The sequence below is a fragment of the Anguilla anguilla genome, chromosome 6, assembly GCF_013347855.1.
Source record: "Anguilla anguilla isolate fAngAng1 chromosome 6, fAngAng1.pri, whole genome shotgun sequence".
Classification (NCBI taxonomy): Eukaryota; Metazoa; Chordata; class Actinopteri; order Anguilliformes; family Anguillidae; genus Anguilla; species Anguilla anguilla.
The window spans coordinates 27,348,285-27,372,629 of NC_049206.1; the positions used below are offsets into that span (position 1 = coordinate 27,348,285).

A 24,345-nucleotide genomic window follows, 5' to 3' on the forward strand; every position below is an offset into this window, starting at 1 on the left:
CCTGAATGAATGTAATATGTTATAATGTAATGCAATGTAACATAGTACCATTCAGTAACAAAATACAGTTTTGTGTAATACATGGTGCATTAAAAGTGCTAACATTGCCCTGTCATACTATAGAAAAGATGCTGGGAATGTGTTGCTTTGACAGTGCTGTTTTTCTGTGACATACTGACAATATTGATATTGTGTTGCTATGGCATAGGAAAAGTTCTGGCATTGCCACAGCATATGGGAACCGCTGGTTTTGCGTTGGCATTGCACAATGACAGTTTCGACACACGCAAGTAATATCCAAACCAGACAACAGGGTGAATGGGAGCTACTTACTTGTGCTGTTGCTGTAATGATTCTCAGGACAGTTGAGATGCTCATAGCAGCAACTTTGCAGGCCCTCACCTGTTTTCTTAAACTGTCCAGGCATGCAGCTGTTGGAGCACTTGGATTCCGCATTCTGGTGAGTAAGAGGTAAAACTGGTTTCTGTCAGACTGGAGTCTCATGATGCTGTGATTCCGTTCTTTTTTTTAGCTTAGAACACTTAGCACCATCTGCTGGACCTTACACTAAATCCCAAACAGAGCTTAATGTTCCAACCCCAACCGTTAAACCCAGGGATGCCAAACTGAAATCCTGCAGGGCCACAGTTCCCTGAAGTGTTTCACATATTTCACCAATTAAGGGCTTAATTTGAAAATTATTGATTGGCTAAGTAGACTACAGACCATGCTCCTGATGCTTACATTGGCTGCTAACTAATAAGTGCATAAGAAAAATGACAGCTAAAGTGAGGCATTACCTGAAGATTACATTTGCATTTCACCAAGCCATGACAAGAAATCCAATGAAAGAGCTCCCTTGCCCACTTGGCTGAAGATAGGAAGTACTGGTAATGTGTACTTGTGATGGGTACCTTGCACTTCTAAACCAAACCCTGTGTGCATGTGTCCCTGGTACACATTCCCAAACAGCATCCTACGCACATGCAGCACACTCCAGAGCAACACCCTCTGTGTATTTAACACCCTTACACACTCCCAAACAACAGTATGTGTACGTAGCCCCGTACAGACAACTCTGAGTGTCATGGTCCTGTTTTCCTGTCTGTGTTTCCCCTGTTGGGCCGCCAGATGGCGGCACTTCTGTTTTGTGTCCTGCTCCCCCCCTGCTAATTGTATGATTGTTTCATTGTCTCGTTATCCCATCATTGTTCCCACCTGTCTTATCCCCTCCTTCTGGTTTGATTGTTTTTTGAGTTCACCTGTGTCTTGTTACCCCTGTCTATTTAAGTTCTCTGTTCCCTTGACTCGGGTGCTGGTTCCTTGTGTTTGTTCCCAACTTGCGTTTCCTCAGACCCATGGTACCTGCTTGTATTTTGTGCCTGACTGTTTTGTTTGACCTTCCTTTGTGCTCTGCCTTCCCGTGTTCTGCCCTGCTTGTGTTTGTTTCCGATGTTTCAAGACCGTATGTACCTGCTTGTATTTTGTGCCTGACTGTTTTGTTTGACCTTCCCTTGTGCTCTGCCTTCCCGTGTTCTGCCCTGCTTGTGTTTGTTTCCTATGTTTCAAGACCGTATGTACCTGCTTGTATTTTGTGCCTGCCTGTGTTTTGTTTGACCTGCCCTTGTCCTCTACCTGCCTGTGTTCTGCCCTGCCCATGTTTGTGAGTTCTTGTTTTCTGTTTTATTTAGATTTTTTTTGAGTTTGTGTTTTTGCCCTTCGTGGCCTTGCCTGTTCCCTGTTTGTGTTTGCCTGTCGTGTTAGTAAAGTCTGTTAATTTTCCCTTTTGAGTTTGTTTTTTTTTCCCTCTGCGTTTGGGTCCCCCCTATCAAAGGCAGTGATAACTTGCATATTTTCACTTCCTGTTCTCAGCCCATTTTTGCTTTCAAATTCAATGTTAGTTTATCAGTGGTTACAATGATACGACAACATGATTAAGGATCAGTCAAGTCAATAAAACAACACTTGTAATTGCATGGAATGTTGGTAGTTTACAAATTATTCATACAAATGGCAAACAAATTAACAAATTTATCAAATGATCCATTAATTACTTCATTAATAGAAAGCTTCAGTTAGAATACAGCACATGGATACTGAAGATTCTTCATCGATTTGTGCAAACAAATGTGAATCTATTTCTATAAGAATGGCTTCTTATGAATCATTTAGACTCATCTCACGTTTGTGTTTTCAAAAATATGCTTCCACTCTTTGCATTCAAAGAAAAATGCTTTCATATATCACCAGCACTGGTAAATCGCATCACGGCCGTCCACGTCAACGTTCCTGCCTGTGGCAACAACAGCGCTGCTTGTGCCTGTTTTGCCGCTGTCATAACAGCGCATGTGCGGATATGTACCTTAACTTCTAAGCACTATTGTTAGTTCTGTCCCGAGCAGTGACTTCTACCACACTGAATTGAAGCGGAATCTGATAACGGTCAAAGTGAGTAGACTACATGTATACGGGTATGGGCGTACATGTTATTCTCACTATGACGAAGTTAGCTTGCCAGCTGCCTATTTCTTGTTAATTCACTTATCAAAGTACGACAGAGCCTAAAGGTTAGTAGGTGAGTCTGGGGTGGAGATCTTGTGTTTTTTTTTTGTTTTTTTTTAGCTGACCAGATAGCTAACTTTAACTAGCCAACACACTAATGCAGAAAACATGTACTTCAAGATAGGCTAAGCAAAATTTACGAACAAAACAAAAGGACTGTTTGTATTCATGTGTGATTTATGACCTGTCTGAAAATACGTCTGTTTTTAACGACGCTTAACACAGACTACAACACCCAACTTTGGTGACAGCTGTTAGATAGCGGGTTTGGTCGTTAGTCGCGGAGCTCTAGCTCTAACTTGCAATAGTAAAAACACCTGGGATAAACTACTGAGACGAGACTAGTTCAAGTCGTGTTATGTCATGGAATGTTTTTTAGATAAGCTAGTTAGCTAGCTGTGTTCGATGTGACTATGCGGAACTCCTTAAGGGAACGTAAGGTAGTCTAATTCCAACGCATTGTCAGGACGTGAAGGCAGATTTAGCTAGATTACAGACACACCTTCTAGTTAAAGTTGTCAGCAAACATTAGCTCATCCAGCAGAGGATTGCAGAAATATGTGGTTTTGGGAAGATTACCCTTGCCTGTATGTGTACATTTCATGAGTGATGAACTTGTTACTTGTGATTTCAAAAGCAGTACAGAGTAACGCTGTGTATCCATAGACGCCGGCTCAGCTTGTATTTGCTGTAGGTTTCACCCTCAAAGTTTTTGATCTAACGTCTGCTAGTCCATGGAGGCTGTAACGGTAAATCAATGAACAGTGGGAGTAATTTCTTTTAGGATCTGCGCAGAAAACGAAGGCCATTTAAAAAGCCTGTGCTTTGGCAGTTTGACCTCCTATTTAAGACTCATTATTGTTCATGGTCAACACTTTTCTTGTGACAATGATCAGGTGACCACAAAAACAAACAAAAAAAAGATGTAAAATGTATCTCTTTGACAATGGCAGCCATGGTGATCTTCCACAGACCTGGCAGTAAGAACATTTTACCATACCCAAAATGCAAGTCATGGAGTTGCAACCGTCAGGAACAGTGCCTTTTTGAGTTCCTGTTTACATGGCAGAAACAGAAAGCTCCCTCTTTGCAACAGGTCATTGTGGAAATTTCTGTTGTAAAGACTTTTTGATGTCACTTTGTTTAAAGCAAAGGTGCAGTTTGTTATAGCAGGCATTTTCATGGCCTGAATTTTGAAATGGCAGATTTATGAAAGCCACTGCAACTTATACACAGTTGACAGAAAAAAAGGAAAGTTAACTAATTACTCTCCTTAACAAGTTAGATGAGCTGCTTGTCATCTTTAACTCTTGACACAAGATTTGACATGTTGAATCTCAGACCACAGCAGCTGTTACCAAATGTCCTAAAATGGGTAGTTCACATTGAAAAAAGTTTTAAATCTACCTTGCTGGTTGATGACATTTTTTATCTGAACTAGACTTAAGGCTCTGACCATTGGACAGGCACGTTTGCCCAAGCTCACCTAAAGGATTGAGATGAAAGACAAGTGAAGACCTTCAAATTTGATATAAAGAATCACAAATGCACAGATTTAAATGCTTCATGTTGTGGATATGCACAACTAGTGATCTTTTACTGTAACCCCCCTGTAGGTCAACCATGATGATGGCAAATAGCATAGACCAATGAATTAGGCAGTGTCCTAGTGTACTACATGACTTGACCTGCTGTTAAGTGTTATCTGGGCTGCTTTCCAGGTAATATCTTTGTGGCGGAACTGTTGTTTGTTGGGTGCTCCGTATGTTTTTTATGTCTTTAGGAGTGCCTATGGGCTCGCCGTGGTGGGAGCGGTTCTCTCTGCTCGCGGACAATGGCACTGCAGGCAACGACACGGGCAGCTGCTTCAGCGCGACTGAGAGCACTGTGCTACGCGGGGTCAACTTCGGCGGTGTGCCGGTCGTACTGCTGCTGGATTTCATTGTTTTCATGGTGAGTCGGTGTGTGTGTGTGTGTGTGTGTGTGTGTGTGTGTGTGTGCGTGTGTGAGTGAGAGAGGGTCTGTCATGAATGCTTTGCTACAAATGGGTTATGGCAGGTTTCTGGCATTTCACACCAAGTTGGTACATTTACCCTGTTAATAACCCACTGAGCAGGGAGTGCTGCCTGGTACAATTGTGAGACCTTTTTTGTACCACGGCCAGTCTTACACACACTCATTAAGTTTCCTGCCCTATTTGTTTCATTTATCAGATTCCAAATAGAACACTGATTACACAGTCGGGTAGCCATAGTCCATAGACTGATTAAAAAATCACAGTTTAGGGAAGATATTTAGTAAGCTGCAGGCTCACAGTACAGTACCCTGTGCTTCTTTCACAACTGTATTCACTATAGCTGGTTTTCCGGAAAACATATTGCATAGTATTGTGATTATTAATGTTTGATAGACAGAAAGGAGGCACATTAACTGCAGTGGACCCCCTTGGCCACGCCCTTATTTTATGCACTGATACTGTTGCGCCTAACTTCATAAATGTGCTTGCTGAAGACTGTACTTGAAGTTAAGAGACAAAAAAACTGCAGATAAAATGAGTAACTAAAAGATTATTTGTGATTTTTAAAAAAATGTATCTTATTGATTAATTAAATATAAAAATATGCAAATGAAAATGATTAAAAATACATTTATAATGTTCACTTATTTGAAACTTTATTATGGGTACTTGCAGTATATTGAAATGTGATTGGTCGCCCTCTGCAGGTGCTGCTTGGACTCTTTGCGATCATCAGGAGGAAGCTGTGGGACTATGGACGCCTAGCGTTAGTTGCCGAGGGCAGCGGGTCAGTCTGACTCAGGATCACGTCACATGATCAGTCAGGTGTAAAACTATATTTGTGAAGCACATTTCAGGTCACAGAGTTCAAAGGGCTGAACAGAAACACAATTAAACAGTACACATAAAACAATACACATAATAAAACAATGCATTTAAAAAGAGAGCCAAAGAACAGTAAAAAAAACAATCCATATTAAGAACTAAGAGTAAAAAGAAAATAAATGAATTAATTCATAAAATTAGTAAGGTCTCACATCGTTCACGTTGGAAAGGCCTCACGTAAGATCGGTCGTTTGGGAAGGGTCTCGATGTCTCAGTATAGTGACCTTATTATCACTCTATCCCATTATAATTTCTTTTTTTTTTTTTTGTGGCGCATTGAACTTTTATCTGTTCTGTGTCGCTTTACAGGAGGGCTGTCCAACCCTGCTGCTACAGACCTGCACTCTGCTGGTTTTAGTTGTTATTCTGAGTCTAATTGATCAGTTAAAGCAGCTCACTTATCCAGGTTTCTCAGGCTGAACCAGTTGCTGGTTGTAACACGGGGAAAAAAGCAGCAGATTCTGTGGTCCAGGGCTGTGTCGTAAAGTAAGGATGATGTCACAGTGTACCTGTTGCCGTTGTCATGGTGACCTTTTTGACGACCCCAGGTTCGGCGAGACGTCACATCGCCGCTATGGCCGCCTGTCCTCCCGCATGTCCAGCGTTGAAGAGCAGGACCTAGAGATGGCGAGGGAGCAGGTGAGGTCCTCCATCACTCTGTCCTTTTGCCTAACGCCTCCGATGCATTTCTAGTACTGAACACCGCCGTTTCTTTCCCTCAGGGATTCTGCTCCTGGCTGCCTTTCGTTGTCCGTATGAGGTAAGGTCTGACCCTGCCGGTATCCCCCACCCTTTTGGGGGAGTGGCTCCCTGCCCTCTGGAAAAATATGGGCCATGTCCCAATCAGAATGTATCCACTGAGACAAAATGAAGAAAATTCTGCTCTGGTTGCCGGATTCCCCTCGCAAATTACTTTTTAGGAGCTTTTGCGTTGAACTCCGGCATACCCTGAAGTGCAATAATTTGCAATGAACAGATATCAGTGATGTCAGACCATTCAGTACATGATTGTGGCCACAGGTGGGATACCGAATTTATATAAGTGTGAGACTGCTACACTTCGCACTCAATGCACTATTCCAGAAACTGCATTGGTACCATGGGCCCCAAAGCAGAACACTCATGACTGTTCACATTATCGTGCATGTGCGTGACTGTCGGGCTTAACTGGGAGGAAGATTTTGTTGATTGGTTTTGCAATTGTAATTGAATTTGCACTCATTTTATTTAGCCTCTTCTCCTTCGTGCGATGATTTAGAGCCGCCCTGTTTCTGAGCTTTATGCTGCTGCCTCTATTTGAAGCTCAAAGGTCTCTCTCAACCATGTGACATGTTTCCTCTGCACAGCGAGGAGACGATCAAGGAGCGGTGTGGCAGCGACGCTGTGCATTACCTGTCCTTCCAGCGCCACCTCATCGCTCTGCTCACCATCATCTGCGTGACGTCCGTGGCCATCATACTGCCTGTCAACCTGTCGGGCGATCTGTTGGGTAAGTCTCCCCACTCTGCCCTCACAGACCTCGGAATACAATGAGTACAGCACCACCAGCACCCTCTAAATACACTGAGCACAGCACCACCAGAACCCTCTAAATACACTGAGCATAGCACCCTCTAAATACACTGAGTACAGCACCCCTAGAACCCTCTAAATACACTGAGTACTGCACCACCAGCACCCTCTAAATACACTGAGCACAGCACCCTGTAAATACACTGAGTACAGCACCACCAGCACCCTCTAAATACACTGAGCACAGCACCACCAGAACCCTCTAAATACACTGAGCACAGCACCCTGTAAATACACTGAGTACAGCACCACCAGCACCCTCTAAATACACTGAGTACAGCACCCCCAGAACCCTCTAAATACACTGAGTACAGCACCCCCAGAACCCTCTAAATACACTGAGTACAGCACTACATAACAGCATTCGGCACAACACTGCATTATAACACAATTACACACTCTCAATCCAGCACTGCTGCTGCAGAATCATAAATTCACCACTGTATACTGCACTCCAAGCATGGCACTCTCAGCTTGACATTCTTGTGTTTTTGGTTGAAGTATGATAAAATATTCATTTTCCAGGTAATGATCCTTACAGTTTTGGAAGAACCACCATTGGCAATCTTCAGAAGGAGTAAGTTTCAGTAGACTGTATGGTTTATTGCAGTGTTTCCAGATGGTTTTGTGGTGATGTAGTGGTGCAATTGTAGTGGTTTAAGGGAATTATATTTATGCCTATGGGAAGCTGAATTTATGGTTAAGGGAAGTTGACATTTTAACCGTGGCATCACTCTGCAATGATACGACCACAACAGTACAATGCTCTGTTGCTCAGGAAATTTTCTTATGCGTAGAAATGTGTTGCTTGGTGCAAAATTGTGACTTTGCCTTACTAAAATACATCTAATTGCCATCTGCAGTTGGACTCAGTGGAGTCATGTTCTTTGAAGTATATATAATTTTATATAGAAACTGGCCTGTGGAAAAAAAACATTGTGCTAAAATAAAAACATCAATGAAATTATGTAATTGGAACAGCTTCTAAATGCAGTGATAACTGTTATCCTTTGTTCTGATGTTGTCAATGTGTAGTGATGTTGTACTGACGCGTTTCATACATTTCAGCGACGACCTGCTGTGGCTGCACACAGTGTTTGCAGTTCTCTACTTGATTCTAACGGTGGTAGTGCTGCGATGGCACACCTCCAAAATTAAGGCTATCCGGACAGACATGGTGAGTCTTTCGCCTCACGCCCTGCTGTCCCCATTAAAGGGATATTTCACTTTGGTATAACAGAAATAATTTTGTGGAGCTTACCCCATTGCATTTGCATAGCGTAATAGTGCATAGTACTAGCAACATAAGCTGTCCCTGCTGACCATTAACATCATCGTAGTTCCTCCCGGTTGTCTGGCTTCCAATTCACTCCCATTCATTTCCAGGACCTCACTGAAATTAATAGTTTTAAAGCACAAACTAACTACGGAGGATAATAGGTCAGCAGGGACAGCTGATGTTGCTAGTATCCGCGCTAAGCAAATATAATAGGGCAGGCTGCACAAAATTACTAAATTCTCTGGCCAAGCTGTGCATGCTGGAAGGTGTTGTCATACATCCTGCATTGCTGCCATCTCTACAGGACAGGAGAACTCTCTTTGTGTGCTCCATTCCTAAAAACACCAGTGAGGAGCGTATAAAGACACATTTCAGGTAAGTTCTTTTCAGACTACATGATTCAGAAGTTCTGCAAACACCACAAGCCACTTTTAGTAAGGGGCGCTCAGTGGATAGTTTATGGAACAGGATGGTGGATTATATCACTGGGGCATCTGGCTGTAGTGGTTTTATCTTTTCATTCATCTGTAGCACGTGAAAAAAAAAAAAAAAAAAGAAGCCCATTGAGATGTATAAGAACTGGAGACAGCTTCCATTTACCAGCTACATTGATTCCTATGGGAGCTGCTCATTTGGTGCATGAAGCCTGTTCATGGAGCCTGCCATGTTTGACTACTTAAACATTAAGGATCACGCTAAACCGTTAAAATGCAGAGCAATGGCAGGAGTCGTGGGGGCGAGCTCTGAGAATTGACTGCTGAAGTTCTGTGGAATTGACAGCCGAAGCTTCCAGGAAGCTAGCTAGCTTCAGGATTTTTTGGAAGAAAACAAGCGACTCATTGCGACTCATTGTGACTCATTGTGACATGTCTAATGTGAGTTCTAGCATTTTTTGAAGTTAAAGGTTTTTATAGAAGTATTCAGCCACACTTGATTCTAACATTAAAGTTGAAGTTAAATTATGCCCTCTAAAGGCTTAAAGAGAAATTTAATGGCAAGGGTAGAAATATAGTTTTGAAGCTTTTAAATGTAAGATCACAAGGCAGTACCGGAGTTTTGCGTCGTTTGGAGGTCTAGGTAATGTCACTTGTGCTCTGCTCTTATCTGTGTAGCCCACCTGTTTGTTTTGGCAGCGCTGTGAACGCACAACAGGAGGCAGGGCAGACAGCTGTTCTAGTTATGACACAAGTATACGGTTTGAAACATTGCCCATATTTCATTGACCTGAAACAGCCATACGTCGGAAGTCCGGCGTAGTTTCCAGAGAACTTTAAGCCATGGACATGTGGTTGGTAATATAATAATTTGATTGCAGGCATATGTTGATTGCAGGCAAATGTAAACAGGTGCTTTCTGAAGCTGTACATTATCTTGCTATGTTTCCTTTAGCTAATGGTACACTGATCCCAAACAAAATAGCCTACATTAAAAGCTAAAATAACAGCTAATATCATTCTCTTGGCTTGGACAAAGCTACCTGCTTGAAGCCTGCTTGGTGCATGAAGGAAAACAAAAGATTTAATCAATATTAACTTTTATTTTTTATCCATGTGGAAACATCTTCTTTATAGTATTGGCTATATATATATATATATATATATATATATATATATATATATATATATATATATATGAACAATGTGTAGTAATAAAACAAAGGTTTCCTCCTAAATGCAATGTTGGCTTATTTTCATTATTTACAGGAAAATGTACAAATATTGGTAAAGACAATCTTTCTATACAATTTTTTGTACTGCAATGTTGTTATCCTGAACACTGAGTCTAGCAAAACCTAAGCAGTACAAGGTGTAAATTATTTAAAACGATATCATTGCCTAGTGCTGATAAATGTGAACGTATGATGTTGACGGTCATGACATTATTAACCCAGATGTGGGCATAAAAATTGGCTCAAAGCTAACGTGAGGGAGTTTGCTACCCTATTTTGGAAACAAATTGGCAGCTTAATATAATTAGTATGTGCAACCTGTCACAGCTAATAACTTTTATTATCATGAAATAAATGCAAAGAGATTGCAGACTCACCAAAAACAACACAAAAACATTCTGACCCTTCAAAAATCAGTTAGTACAGCTGAACAGGACGGCATTGTCACTATATCCAATTAACTGCAACAAACTAGCATGAAAAGAACTGAAAACAGCGGTATTCTACAAACCTTTTTGCTTTCACAAACGATTGAGAAATATTTTTAAATGATTCTTGCAAAACAAATGTATAAACGCCTGTGCTGAAATTGGCTTGCTTTCCCCCTTGGCCAAATGTTTTCAATGGCCAGTAAGCACACAGTTAACAAAGAAGACATTTGCTTCTTGGCCCCAGTGGCTTACTGAACTGCATTGCCCAGAGTAACCACTAGAGTTTGCGAGCTTCACGGAGAATGGCTATCCCTGGTCCTGTGATCAAGCCAACAGTACTGCTCTACAAGTTATTTAAATATCCAACAACCCCTATGGTAGCTTTTGTATTTCTAATAAAAACACAACAGTCTGTTGGAATTTACATACAACCTTTTTTTTTTTGTTAGGACAGTGAACTTTTAATTCATGCATTACGTACATGAACATGACTCAGAACTTCCAAGAGTCTTACAGACTTCACATGTGATTTATAGATATGCTTGAGCATAAATCTTTCACATTTAAAGTTGAAGTAAAAAGTATTGAACAAATGGGTATTGCAGATATTGGAGTTTATTTGTCAATTAGCAAGCAGTCAGCACTCCAGAGTAGGTATGGTATGGGACTATAATTGATATAAACTATGTATCTCGGTAAAAAGAATGAACATACCAGAAACAACAGAGCTTGTCTCCCCGTCGAAAAAGGGTTCAGTACAGTCTTTAGAAATGCCTTACTTCTGAAAATGCCTTACTATTGAAAATGCTGCAGATTGTTTTGTTTTGTTTCTTTGTTTAAAAGCAGGACAAATATGTTGCATTTATTTCTGAATAAGCTCCACAGTTATTGTTTAATAGCAAGCCACAATGTTTACATTTACTTCAATAAGCTGCACATTATTCTGTTGGAAAAATGTTTATATTTACTTCTGAATTCCGTTATTTTGTTAAAACTAGTTATTGGTGTGGGTAAAATGTTAAGACTTTTACATAATTTGCAATGTAACATGTTTTAGAAACAGATGTTTTCTAATTGGTATAAATATTCAAGTCTTTGGGGTATGTTTTAATACTGTTTTAAGACTTTCTAGTGATTTCATTAATTAACGAGATAATGTTGTATATTGTGAAAATGTTGACCAAGATAATCATATGATTAAATTTTAATATCCGCACATGCCTACCCCGGAGTAACCCCGGTAGTTGGGGCTAACCGTGGTTGCTAACATAAGGAAATGAAGACTGCCTGTGGTTGAAATATTCAGTCCTGTTCCTGGGGGAAACACCCTGTTACAGCATACTCGCTATTTCCTTTTTTTCTGATGTTGATCTGGAGCACTTCCGGTTAACCCAAGTGAATGTGGAAATCTGAGTTATTTCTCTGCGTAAGTAAATGGGCCTTTCTTTCCCTCCTCGGCAGCGAGGCATACCCTACCTGTCACGTGTCTGAAGTGCACCTGTGCTACGATGTGGCCAAGCTGATCAACCTGGAAAAGCAAAGGTATGGAGCCAGCCTGTGCGTATGGACATATATACTTCTGCCTCATAACCTGAGAATAAAAGACCAGAAAATAATGAAAAAGGATGCGAGAAGAGAGGATAAAATATTCAGTTTAACGTTATGTTGAAACAGGTTGGCCAAAAATAGTGTTGTTTACGTTTACATTTAGTCTTGAACACATTCAGAGCTAGCTTGCTTTTGATTACCAAGTCCAATATCAATTTCAGTTCATTTCCAAGTATAGAATGTAACTAATCCACACTGGATGATGATGTATACACTGTGGAATCATCACCAAACATACTGTAGCTAAACTTGCTTCCCTCAAAACAAGCCGCATATCATTGGTAAAAATAGACTAGAGTAAGGGGCTGAAGCAACTTCCCTGGGGGACACCATACTGTACCTTCCCCACAGGAGAAAAAACTACCAGTAAACTACACAGTTTGTGTTCTATTAGATACATAACACCCCATCCAGTTAAGGGCAGAAAGACTGGAATCATAAGCAGCTCCAGTTTCATTAGGAGCATCTCATAGTCTATTAAATTACATGTATTAAATGCATGTAATGACTGCAGTGCAGTGTTATGTGTTTTTTAATCATCAAAATAAAATGTAAAATAAATGAAAAGCTGCACGAAAATCAAGCAGGACAGCACCCACAGTCCTTTTTTTGTCGATATCACTCAATCACTGTTCAGTCATCTGCATTAAAGCTGAGCACCTGCGGTCACCCTCCTTGTAAGCATGCTGAAAATCAGAATTAAGCTTATTGATAGAAAAGTAATATGAAATCTAATTCTAACTCCATTCTTTACATTGGCTTACTAAACACAGGAAATGTGCTGGTTGGGCAACTGTTAACTCCTGTAAAGGTGTCCTTCTTGTTTTTGGGTAATGGAATGACTTACAGATTTCCAAGCCAGGGGGCATACACCCTCCTTCAAACTCAGATTTAAAATATGGCATATAGGCAATGCAATAGATGCAGCAACCAATTTTAATAGTTTCCCTTCGAAGGTTATCCAATCCTGATGTGGCTTTTCACTGTTCACGCCAGTAAGACGTTTTTCTACCCTTTCCTCATTTACAGGCTGAAAGTCAAATTTACAATCTATTTTTCATGAGATGAGTTTTGATTAAATGTTTTGGAATGTTGCTGTCTGATACTCTAATTCCATCTCTTAGTTTCCCAGAAAATATTCATTAAAATAGTTAGCAATAGCATGAGGTTTTGTATGTACTGTACTAATTCTATGTGAGTGTGTCACAGGTAATAAGGTGCAAGGTGATTTGTGTCCTGACAGGAAGCGCGCTGAGAAAAACCTGCTGTACTACCAGAAGATTCTGGCACAACAGGGTGAGAGGGAAGTGATCAATCCCCGGCCCTGTGGGCAGCTCTGCTGCTGCGCAACCTGTGGCTGCGAGAGGGTGAGCTGGTCTCTGCTCTGCTGTGTGGGCTGGGGTGAGAGACCGAGTGTGTGTGGGTGTGCGTGTTCATGTGCGTGTGCGGGTGTGGGTGTGTATGTGTGTTCTTTCTATGTGAGGTGGTGCGCAATGTGTGTTCTCCCTGTGTGAAGTGGTGCGCAATGCGTGTGTGGGTGTGTATGTGTGCTCTCGCTATGTGAAGTGGTGTGTAATGTACTGTATGTTCTTTCTGTGTGAGGTGGTGTGTAATGTGTGTTCTCACTGTGTGAGGTGGTGTGTAATGTGTGTTCTCGCTGTGTGAGGTGGTGTGTAACGTGTGTTCACTGTGTGAGGTGGTGTGTAATGTGTGTTCTCGCTGTGTGAGGTCGTGTGTAATGTGTGTTCTCGCCGTGTGAGGTGGTGTGTAACGTGTGTTCACTGTGTGAGGTGGTGTGTAATGTGTGTTCTCGCTGTGTGAGGTGGTGTGTAACGTGTGTTCACTGTGTGAGGTGGTGTGTAATGTGTGTTCACTGTGTGAGGTGGTGTGCAATATGTGTTCTCGCTGTGTGAGGTGGTGTGTAACGTGTGTTCACTGTGTGAGGTGGTGTGTAATGTGTGTTCTCGCCGTGTGAGGTGGTGTGTAACGTGTGTTCACTGTGTGAGGTGGTGTGTAATGTGTGTTCTCGCTGTGTGAGGTGGTGTGTAACGTGTGTTCACTGTGTGAGGTGGTGTGTAACGTGTGTTCACTGTGTGAGGTGCTGTGTAATATGTGTTCTCGCTGTGTGAGGTGGTGTGTAACGTGTGTTCACTGTGTGAGGTGGTGTGTAACGTGTGTTCACTGTGTGAGGTGGTGTGTAACGTGTGTTCACTGTGTGAGGTGGTGTGTAATATGTGTTCTCGCTGTGTGAGGTGGTGTGTAATATGTGTTCTCGCTGTGTGAGGTGGTGTGTAACGTGTGTTCACTGTGTGAGGTGGTGTGTAATGTGTGTTCTCGCTGTGTGAGGTGGTGTGTAACGTGTGTTCACTGTGTGAGGTGGTGTGTAATGTGTGTTCACTGTGTGAGGTGGTGTGTAATATGTGTTCTCGCTGTGTGAGGTGGTGTGTAACGTGTGTTCACTGTGTGAGGTGGTGTGTAATGTGTGTTCTCGCCGTGTGAGGTGGTGTGTAACGTGTGTTCACTGTGTGAGGTGGTGTGTAATGTGTGTTCTCGCTGTGTGAGGTGGTGTGTAACGTGTGTTCACTGTGTGAGGTGGTGTGTAACGTGTGTTCACTGTGTGAGGTGGTGTGTAATATGTGTTCTCGCTGTGTGAGGTGGTGTGTAACGTGTGTTCACTGTGTGAGGTGGTGTGTAACGTGTGTTCACTGTGTGAGGTGGTGTGTAACGTGTGTTCACTGTGTGAGGTGGTGTGTAATATGTGTTCTCGCTGTGTGAGGTGGATGCCATTGACTTCTACAGCGAACAGGAGGCCGCGTTCCTGGAGGCGGTGAAGAGGCAGAGGGAGCAGGTGCCGCAGCAGCCGCTGGGCCTGGCCTTCATCACTCTTAACACTGAAGCCACAGCTGCTTAGTGCGTATCTCCCGGCCTTCGCTTGCTAATCCTGAGAGCCTGCGCCAGGGGTGTCCAATCTTATCCAGAAAGGGCAGGTGTGGGTGCAGGTTTTTGTTCCTGCCGAGCACTACGACACCCGATTCTACTTGATTGAAAACCATGATTAGTTAATTAGTACAATCAGGTGTCGTAATGCTGGGCTGAAACAAACACCTGCACCCACCCCGGCCCTTTTCGGATAAGATTGGACACCCTTGCCGTACACCCTCTATCTCTACTGTGCTAGGAAAGGGAATTCACTCCATGAGATGCTTTCTTGCAATCTGATTTGTTCTTTTATGTTTTAGCCTGCATTCATGTTAGCGGTCAGTTGTAGAATTGGCTTGACTTGCCTCCCTCAGTTGGAGCCCCGCATACAGGAGCTCATGATTTTTCAGAAATAGGAACTGAGAATGTGAAGCTCTGGTCTTCAAGAGACCAGCACAATGCATTGAGGCTATAAAAAGTGTAACAATCATGTGTGTGTCTGTTAATGACAAGTATGCATTGTCAATGACCTATGTTGTCTGTGTTGGCAGTATCCTGAAGGACTTCAATGCCCTGAATTGTGCGAGTGGGTCTGAAGGCATGTCCAATGGGGGTGCGGTTCGATGTGGGTGTGGCCGGGAGCCCCAGCCCTCCTCTGAGAGCCGGGCCCTGAGAGTGGCCCACTGGAGAGTCAGCTATGCCCCCCACCCCAGCAACATATACTGGTCAGTCTCCCCACCACCACTGCACACAACGTGTATTGGTCACCTGTGGCCAACATTCCAGTAGAACATTTTTAGGTGTGGATGTACAGTCAAACAGTGTAGTAGAAGTGATGTCAGGTAATTAAATGTCGGAAATCTATAGTACATATAGTGTCTTTCTCACGTCCAGATTCACACCCCATGTGTAGATCTATAGTATTGTGTCGGTTGTGTTGACTTTGTTGTCATATCCTGTTCTCTTGCTCTCTTAGGGAGAACCTGACCTTGCAGGGCTTTCGCTGGTGGCTTCGCTGTTTGCTGCTCAACTTCTTCCTCTTCTTCCTCCTGTTTTTCCTTACAACCCCCTCCATCATCATCAGCACCATGGATAAGTTCAATGTCACCAAGCCAATCTACTACCTCAATGTGAGTTTGACAACACTGTACTAAAGACCAACTTCCCTCAGTGTTCTTGTGATGTCGCTATGCTGAGCCATACAAGTGTGCATGCATGTCATTGTCCTTGTGTGATGCAATGTTTCTCTGTCATGGCATATTTTTGTGTGATGCAATGTCTCTGTCTATGACATCAAACCTCTGTCTAATGCAGTGTCTGTCTAATTCCAATTCCAAAAACTGGCGGGAATACTTTATTGGCAGGAAATACTTAATACAGTAAATATTGCCAAAGCCTATAGTAGTAAAGAAAACAGTATCAACAACAGTATTATAATAATAGTATTATTATGATGCAGTGTCTCTGTCTCTATGATATCTCTGTGATAGTGTCTTTGTATCTGTGATATCTCTGTGATGCAGTGTCTCTGTCACCATATCTATAATGCAGTGTCTCTTTCTCTATGATTTTTTTGTAATGTAGTATATGTGTCTCTAAGATATCTCTTTGCAATGTGGTATCTTCAGGGCCAGTCTTTGTCTACAAGAAAAAAAAAAATCGGCTAAATTGGCTAATTATTTGGGGCGCGTCATCATTGGACATGCAGTTGGCCTATATGGGCTGTTGTGCTTGTCACAGTCACTGACCACCAAATCCCCATTAATCCCTATGGAACTGACCTGGGTCTTTAACAAGCAGCTGAGTGTACCACTGTTAGTAACTTTATGGCCTTGTATCCTCTGACTACGGCTCATTGAATGCCGATTTGGAATGATGCATGAACGATTATTGAGAATGTATTTTCCTGCAGTTCATTAGCCGGACAATTACGCACAGCCCAGTGATCACGCACGGTTCTTGATACGAATGATCGATCAGTTATATGATCACATCTAGTTCTGATACTGTAATAAACCATGATTAGCCTATTGCACTTTACATTATGGCCCTGACTGCTCTGTGTGCTCGAGCCCTCTTTAAACTGCCAGGAAGCCTATTCTGTTCAAGCCTGTGGTTTAAAGCCTTGCTTTTACTAGGCCCAGTGACATGTTGGTAAACATAACAACAAAAGACAGCTGAATATTCGATTGTTGTCTGACATTCATTTTGGTCGTTTTCGCTCTGAACCCCAAAATGACAGTATGCAATAACGGCACAGTAGTGCAATATCACCATAGCTAACTACTTTCTATTGTATGTCCAAAAATACATAAAAAGCACCACTTAATATATTTTCATATTAGCAAGCTATTAGGAATTGAAACAACAGTTTGAAAGCTGTCTCAGCTGGAATACACTCACTACTCTTTGGGATGTAGTGTGTCTGTCTCTGATGTATTTTTGTGATGTAGTATCTTTGTCTCTGATATTTCTTTGTGATGTAGTATCTTTGTCTCTGATATCTCTTTGTGATGTAGTGTCTTTGTCTTTATGTGACCACTTCTCTCTGTGGGATGTAGTGTCCATGTCTCGTGTGGTGTAATTTCTCTGTTTGCATGAGGCATCTCCCCTCTGTGGAACTCAATGTGCCTATGCCTTTTCCCTTCAAGCCTAGCTATATTTATAGGTTTATCAACAGTTCCCAGAGATCTGCTAGCCCTTGGGCAGAAGTAATAGCATGTGCAGTGGCCCTTCATCAGGAAATCTCAATGAAATGTGTTGAAAAAGTATGCTGCCTCTGTTGTTGGAAGGAATATTATGAGACACCGGGTGATGCATCATGGTGACCTTATCCCTGGATCTTAGAGAGTATCTCTATGATGCTGATGGACAGTGTATCTCGGTTGATATGTGACCGTGCCTCTTTCTGTGTCCCCGCGTGCTGTCTCTTGGTGACGATACAGTATGCCTTTCTGTTGCAGAGTGCGGTGATCAGCCAGTTCTTCCCCACATTGCTGCTGTGGTCATTCTCCGCTCTTCTACCCACGGTGGTGTACTACTCCACGCTAGGGGAGTCTCACTGGACCAGGTAAGTCACCCACATTACAGTACTGTGACTAACATTACGACTCTGACTCTCTTTGGACCAGTTAAGTCACAGTACCCATGACTAACTAACTGTGACTGTCGCTGGACTAGGTGACTCTGTTAGCTTCGACTATGATGTGTGTAAAGTATATGTTGGACTCTGTTTTAGGTCAAGTGAGAACAAGACTATGATGTACAAACTCTACATCTTCCTCCTTTTCATGGTGCTGATATTGCCCTCATTGGGGCTTACCAGGTAAATAGAAACCACGACCATCAACTCCACCCTTCACAAGACAAATAATGAGCACACTCATCAACTGCACCCGTCATACGACAAATAAAGACCATATTTAACAACCACACCCAGGAATCACACCATTTTCCGGCTGAACACTCAGCACACCTAACAGCCAATCAGTTTTCCAGTTAAATACTGACCACGCCCCCAATCTCATAAATAATATGAGCTCATCCCTTCAGTAATCCCTTACCCCTTCCTGCTTCAGACCATTGCTCCCTGGCCCCACCCAAACAAACATACCCATACTTTTACAATGTTTTTACAATCTTGTAACATCAGATGAAGTGCTTGCTGAAGTGATTCTATATATAGAAAATCATGGGAATGAATGTGCTGGTGAAGAGTTAACAGGAATAAAAACAGAATTACATGAGAGTCTAACCCATGAACTTGTCTCCCTCAGTTTGGACGTCTTCTTTCGATGGCTGTTCGACACTAAGTTTTTGTCTCAGGGGACGCTTAGGTTTGAGTAAGTCATCCCTCTGCAGGACTACCTGCCACCAAATCCAGTTTTGTCAATCTGTATTCACAGTCTCTCTGTCTGAAGTTCAAATTCAAAAGTGCTTTATTGGCAATATGTAAAGTTTACACATATTAAAAATGAAATATGATGAAATAATCAATATACGTGCATATGTATCATTATTATTGTCATTATCCTTTCAGTTTCCAGCACTCTCTTCTCTCTCTATCTATCTCTCACTGTCTCTCCCCCTCCCTCTCTCTCTGCAGGTGTGTGTTCCTGCCGGATCAGGGAGCGTTCTTTGTGAACTACGTCATCGCGGCGGCGCTGGTCGGGTCGGGGATGGAGCTGCTGCGCTTGCCCGGGCTGCTGCTGTACACCGTGCGCATGGCGCTGGCCACCTCTGCCGCCGAGAGGAAGTACATCAAGCAGGTGAGGCCCCGCCCCCTGCCCCACCCCCTCTCCCTCCCGCCCCGCCCCCTCTCTCTCTTCCACTGTCTGGCGGCTGTCGCTCACCCACCTGTCCCTCCTCAGAATCAGGCGTACGAGTTTGAATATGGGGCCATGTACGGCTGGACCCTGTGTGTCTTCACCGTCATCATGGCCTACAGCATCACCTGTCCTGTTATTGTGCCTTTTGGTAAGTGATCCATTACACGTGAACACACACACAATCGATCCACATGCACACATCTGTCAATCAATCAGTCAATCAGTTTTATTATTTAAATGGCGTGCCTCACACCAAAGTGTACCAAGGTGATGAACGTTTTGAAATTGCATTGTAAATCCAAAGGCAAGGCGTGTTTCAGTCAGTACATTTAAAGAGCGCACACACAACCTCATTTAACAGGCTCGCACACACACGCACATGCGGACGTGCTCTCGTTCACAAACCTTTAAAGGGATACTTCACTTTGGTATGACACAAGTAATTTTGTGGAGCTTACCTCATTGTATTTGCATAGCATGAATGCTAGCAACATCAGCTGTCCCTTCTGACCATCAATGGCATCACTGTTCCTCCCAGTTGTCCGGCTCCCCATTCATTCCCATTCAATTTGCCAAAAGTAATGGTTTTAAAGTACAAACTAACTACGGAGGATAGTAAATTATTAAAAGAAAGTACTAACATCATACCGTCTCTTTTTATATATATATATATATATATATATATATATATTTGATGTGTTTTTTTACGTTTTATGGCCTTATAAAAGAAAAGAAAATCCATAAAAAGTTTTATTTTAACTACGCAATGTATCCTTGCGCACAATAACATATATCCTTAGAAGCGTGCATTACAAAAACTAAACATCTTGCTGTATTTATACGCAGTAGCCAATCTGAAAATAGTTCCTCTATTTATAGCTAAACTGAAAACAGCTTATCAGCTCAAAAAACAGACATTATCTCCCTTTTATCAGTTTATTATCCTCTGTAGTTACTGTAGTTTGTGCTTTAAAACTATTCATTTTGGCAAGGCCCCAAAAATGAATGGGAGTGAATGTTTAAATGTGAATTGTTTTATCAAAAATCTAAAATTGTGAATTACAGAGCCAAATCTAGACAAAAATATGTCTTTGTCGAACATTATGGAGGGCACTGTATGACAGCTGTAACTATAAATAAAATATTTAATGATAAGTACCATGGCAAAGGCAACCGATATTCCTAGCAGTGAGGCTGTTTTGGTTATTTGCGTTATTGAAATGGGCTATGCTAATTTGCAGAATACTTTTACTGAAATAGGCTATGCTAATTTTGCCGAACACCGTCAAGTTTTTGTTAGTTGGCTAACGCTGATGAATTTTCACCTGACCATCACTGTTCAATCAAGATCCGGTATGATGCACAATAGACTACAGGGTTCAGGATTCGATGGTTGTGTTTTGCAGTTGCAAATCAGGGCTGGGGGTTGAGTACTTAAATTAATAATAAAATTAACAAGCAAGCTAGTGTCCTAGAACAGTAGTAGCCATATTTGAGGAAAACAAAAAAAACTGGTTGCATGCTAAATTTTCAAACAAGCAACCAGATTTCATAAAACAAGCCCAAAACGGCAACCCTCGACATTCTCATTTTTTTCAAGTGACTTCGGGGGAAAACACCAAAAATCACATATCAGCAGACACGGCAGCTTTAGTAGCTTATGTTGGTCAGCGCTGTAGCTATGCACCGTTCCACACATTGCGGAACACCTACATAGTTTAGCCTGTATTTAGTGAGTATTGCTGGACATCTTGTTATTGCTTCATACCATGTTTAGGGTTGCTATTTTCTATTTAATTATCACTTGTCCCTTGTCAGTGTCACATTGGGAATGTAAGAATGAGTTTGGAAATATTACCGTCTCTTAAAAACCTTGTAGACACGTTGACTTTTCTTTAACCAAAAATTGCGTAATTTTTATTTTTTTTTTTCCTGAAATGACGACTTGCTTTCTTCAGATAGCAAGATATGTTGCATTGAGCTAGCAATGATTGTTGTACAAGGAAGGTTGGCCACAATGGCTGGCACTGTGGGAATTATATTTGTTGGCATGTTATTTTTATTTTTTTAAATTCTCTCACATACTGTCTGCAGGTGTCAACCAGTATCAACTAGTGAGAGGGGTGGGTGCTGAACTGACTCAATCTGACTAATGTGACTAGGATTTAACAAAAAAAGAAAAACATTTCCCTAGTCGTCCTGAAGCCGCCCCGGAGATGGTTTCTGATCGTCCCCAGGATGGCGGGACACCATTAGTCTCGAGCCCTGCCTGCAGGTGAGACTACCTCAGTGATGTTAACCCCTAACACACCTTCCCTCTGCCAGGCCTCCTGTACGCCATACTCAAGCACCTGGTGGACAAGCACAACCTCTACTTCGCCTACCTGCCCACTCGCCTGGACAGGCAGGTGCACCTGGGCGCCGTCAACCAGGCCATGGCCGCGCCCATCATCTGCCTGCTCTGGCTCTACTTCTTCTCCGTCATCCGCACAGGTGGGCACCTGTCAGTGGCCCTCCTCGGTCACGTGACCGTCTTTGCTTCTTGCTATTGGCTGTGAAGGTCAGAGTCAGACGGGTTTACTTCCTGTGTTGTGTGACAGGGTTCATGGCGGGCACTTCCCTCTTCACCTTAATCATTCTCTGCGTGACCATCTTCATCTGCATCTGCTACAACTGCTTCGGACACTTCAAGTACCTGAGTCCCCACAACTACAACGTGAGTGTGCTGAACTCTGCTTTGTTTCTGAGCGCAAAATCAGGGTTTGACTACTGACCTTACCCGTGTGTGTGTGTGACAGAGAGAGAGCATGTGTATAGATGTTCTTATAGACGTCCTAGAGGAAGAATGGTAATCTGGCCCATGTGTATGTGTGTAAGCATGGATCCTTTCGATCTACTCTCTCTATGGTACTCTGACCCCTGTGTTTGTGAACATATGTCTTCTCGGTCTTCTCTCTCTATGGTACTCCGGTGCTGCTCCGGTGTATTCCTTTGACCTGTCGTCTGGGTGACTCTAGGTTAAGGAAGACGGTGATGATCTTGGGGAAGAAACATCAGTGGAACCCTCAGGTTCGGTGAGTAAGAGTCAATTTCACTCTGCATGTGCTCTGTGGACTCTCCCTGATTGCACATGCTCAGTGGTCTCCTCCTAATTGGAAATGCCCAGTGCTCTGTCTGTTAGCACACGCTCAGTCTGCCCGAACAAATCTGTTGGCAGGTGTACCTACCCAGAGTTCTGCAGTCCTCGTTCCCATTGGCTCCCTCTCCTGCAAGGCAACAGGAGCAGTCATACGGGGCGCTGGAGGATAACCCCCTACCCTTCACGTTTGAAGGCGACGAAGCCAGTCTGGTCTCACCCAGCTTGGAACAGCCAGAATAAGCCATAGCATTAAGTTCATTGAGTCACATGCCAATAGTTGTTACTTAGTCTTCTGATTTAGGTTGTGGTTGGCACGACCACAAAATTGCGTTTCTCTATACTGCATATGTGGGCCACAGTGAGTCCCCTTTGCTGTACCTGGAACCGCACCGTCACCCCTTGCTAGCCTGACCCCTCTTGTGATCTTGCACTGTGCGTGCTCCATCCTCCGGGGTTGACTCTGGAGCCACACACGAGCCCCCCTGTGTGGGTGGGGACTCGACCCCCCCCCCCCCCCCCCATGAGTACCCCTGTGTGGGTGCGAACTCGACCCCCCCCCCCCCCCCCCCCCCATGAGTCCCCCTGTGTGGGTGGGGGCTCAATCCCCCATCTGCCAATCAGTGGCCTCTCTACTGTCCGATTAAAGCAAAAATATATAAAAATACAAAAGAAGGGTGGACTATCCACTCTACTTTATAGAAGAAAAAAAGTACATAATGAAACAGAAGTTCCACAAAAATGTGTTCAGATGCACTGTGCAGTTCATGGTAGGGTTGTAGCCATTAATTGCTTTTTAGAGAACATAACATTTTAGAGAATTAACAAAAAAACAAGAGAACCAAAGCACAGCCATTACAATGTCCCAAACAGCCTTGTTGTGAAATATGGAAGAAATATTTTTGTAAAGGGGATCTGGACGCTATTGTTCCTAGAGAAACCTGTATTTTTTGTCCTTTGCATTATGTTATTTCAGTCTAGAACCGTGCATCTGCCATTGTTCAAATCAGGTAAACTAACATGTATTGCTTTTAAAACCAAATGATTGTTTATAAAACTGTTGTATTATACTGTATATATTGAAAATCATTGTTCAAGATTTTTCAACGATTAGGTCATTAAAATGTGTCTTTTTTCATGTTTTTGATTTTCTATTTTATAAATGATGCATAAAACAAATATCAGTGAAACATCCCAACATCCTTAGGTGGCTTCACGTCAACTGCACTACAAATCAGGTGAATGGCGAAGTACACTGCACCAGACCAGCTACTCAAAGTATGTGCTGTCTAATCTTAATGCTGTCCTCTTATACGTCAAGGCAATACTATTGCCAGACTTTAAATTTGAGGTGGGCCCCAACAAGCACTTATTTATCAAAACAAGTGCATCCCACCAATAAAATTTGTTACATTAGATTTCAACATTAAATTGACATTTTGTGTATACACAAAATTATGCAATTTTAGTTCACACATGGCATGTTTTTTTTTTAACCATTTTTTAGATAAATTATCCAGTTTTTGTTCATAAGGGTGTCTTAGGATTTATGTAGTGTGTTGCAAGTGCTTGCTAGATTAGTCATTTTGAACAGTGCCTTGGCCTGAAATCTAAAACTCAGCTAATCAGAGGCCATGCTGGCTTTACTCTGGTAAAACTGTTGAAAACAAGCCAACAGTGACCTCAAGATCACGTATAAAAATGCCCTATTGTTTTGGCCATTGTTCATTGTCTGTAACTACCGGAAGCTGGAGAGGACTCAAATACTTTTTAAAGAGCCTTGAAAGAACTCTTCTCACTCAGTTTGTAATTGAATCAGACAGGAGTGAACTGCTCCATAAGAAATACCAAATCTCTTCCTAGCATATGGTGAGAGTCTACTAAGGTTTCAGAGACTTGGGTGAGTTTGGGACAGTGTTCCTCTACAGAGATTTTCAGA

At 42.5% G+C, this 24,345-nt stretch overlaps 1 protein-coding gene across 3 annotated transcripts; it reads left to right on the plus strand.

Annotated features, from left to right (window-relative positions):
• Nucleotides 1-2,320: 2,320 nt before the first annotated feature.
• On the plus strand, nucleotides 2,321-22,923 carry tmem63a (transmembrane protein 63A). 3 transcript variants are annotated; one of them, XM_035423985.1, is made up of 23 exons: nucleotides 2,321-2,448; nucleotides 4,346-4,515; nucleotides 5,287-5,366; nucleotides 6,013-6,103; nucleotides 6,187-6,224; nucleotides 6,811-6,953; nucleotides 7,562-7,613; nucleotides 8,105-8,213; nucleotides 8,620-8,690; nucleotides 11,877-11,957; nucleotides 13,267-13,390; nucleotides 14,800-14,933; nucleotides 15,494-15,667; nucleotides 15,919-16,072; nucleotides 17,906-18,012; nucleotides 18,181-18,267; nucleotides 18,719-18,784; nucleotides 19,048-19,210; nucleotides 19,313-19,418; nucleotides 21,596-21,763; nucleotides 21,871-21,986; nucleotides 22,288-22,344; nucleotides 22,488-22,923. In XM_035423985.1, the coding sequence occupies exons 2-23, from the start codon at nucleotides 4,354-4,356 to the stop codon at nucleotides 22,647-22,649; spliced, it is 2,445 nt and encodes an 814-aa protein (XP_035279876.1). In that variant the 5' UTR covers nucleotides 2,321-2,448; nucleotides 4,346-4,353; the 3' UTR covers nucleotides 22,650-22,923. The 3 variants fall into 3 exon arrangements, with proteins under 3 accessions (XP_035279876.1, XP_035279878.1, XP_035279879.1); XM_035423987.1 differs by having other exon boundaries at nucleotides 2,442-2,575; XM_035423988.1 differs by lacking the exon at nucleotides 2,321-2,448 and adding an exon at nucleotides 2,455-2,567.
• The last annotated feature ends 1,422 nt before the right edge of the window (nucleotides 22,924-24,345 follow it).

What these genes read in the sequence shown, in the direction of transcription:
- tmem63a (XM_035423985.1), top strand. Translation starts at nt 4,354, where the DNA reads ATGGGCTCGCCGTGGTGGGAGCGGTTCTCTCTGCTCGCGGACAATGGC. An exon ending in TAGAGATGGCGAGGGAGCAG is followed by an intron (nt 6,104 to 6,186) that starts GTGAGGTCCTCC and finishes TCTTTCCCTCAG; the next exon opens with GGATTCTGCTCCTGGCTGCC. An exon ending in TGAGTCCCCACAACTACAAC is followed by an intron (nt 21,987 to 22,287) that starts GTGAGTGTGCTG and finishes GGGTGACTCTAG; the next exon opens with GTTAAGGAAGACGGTGATGA.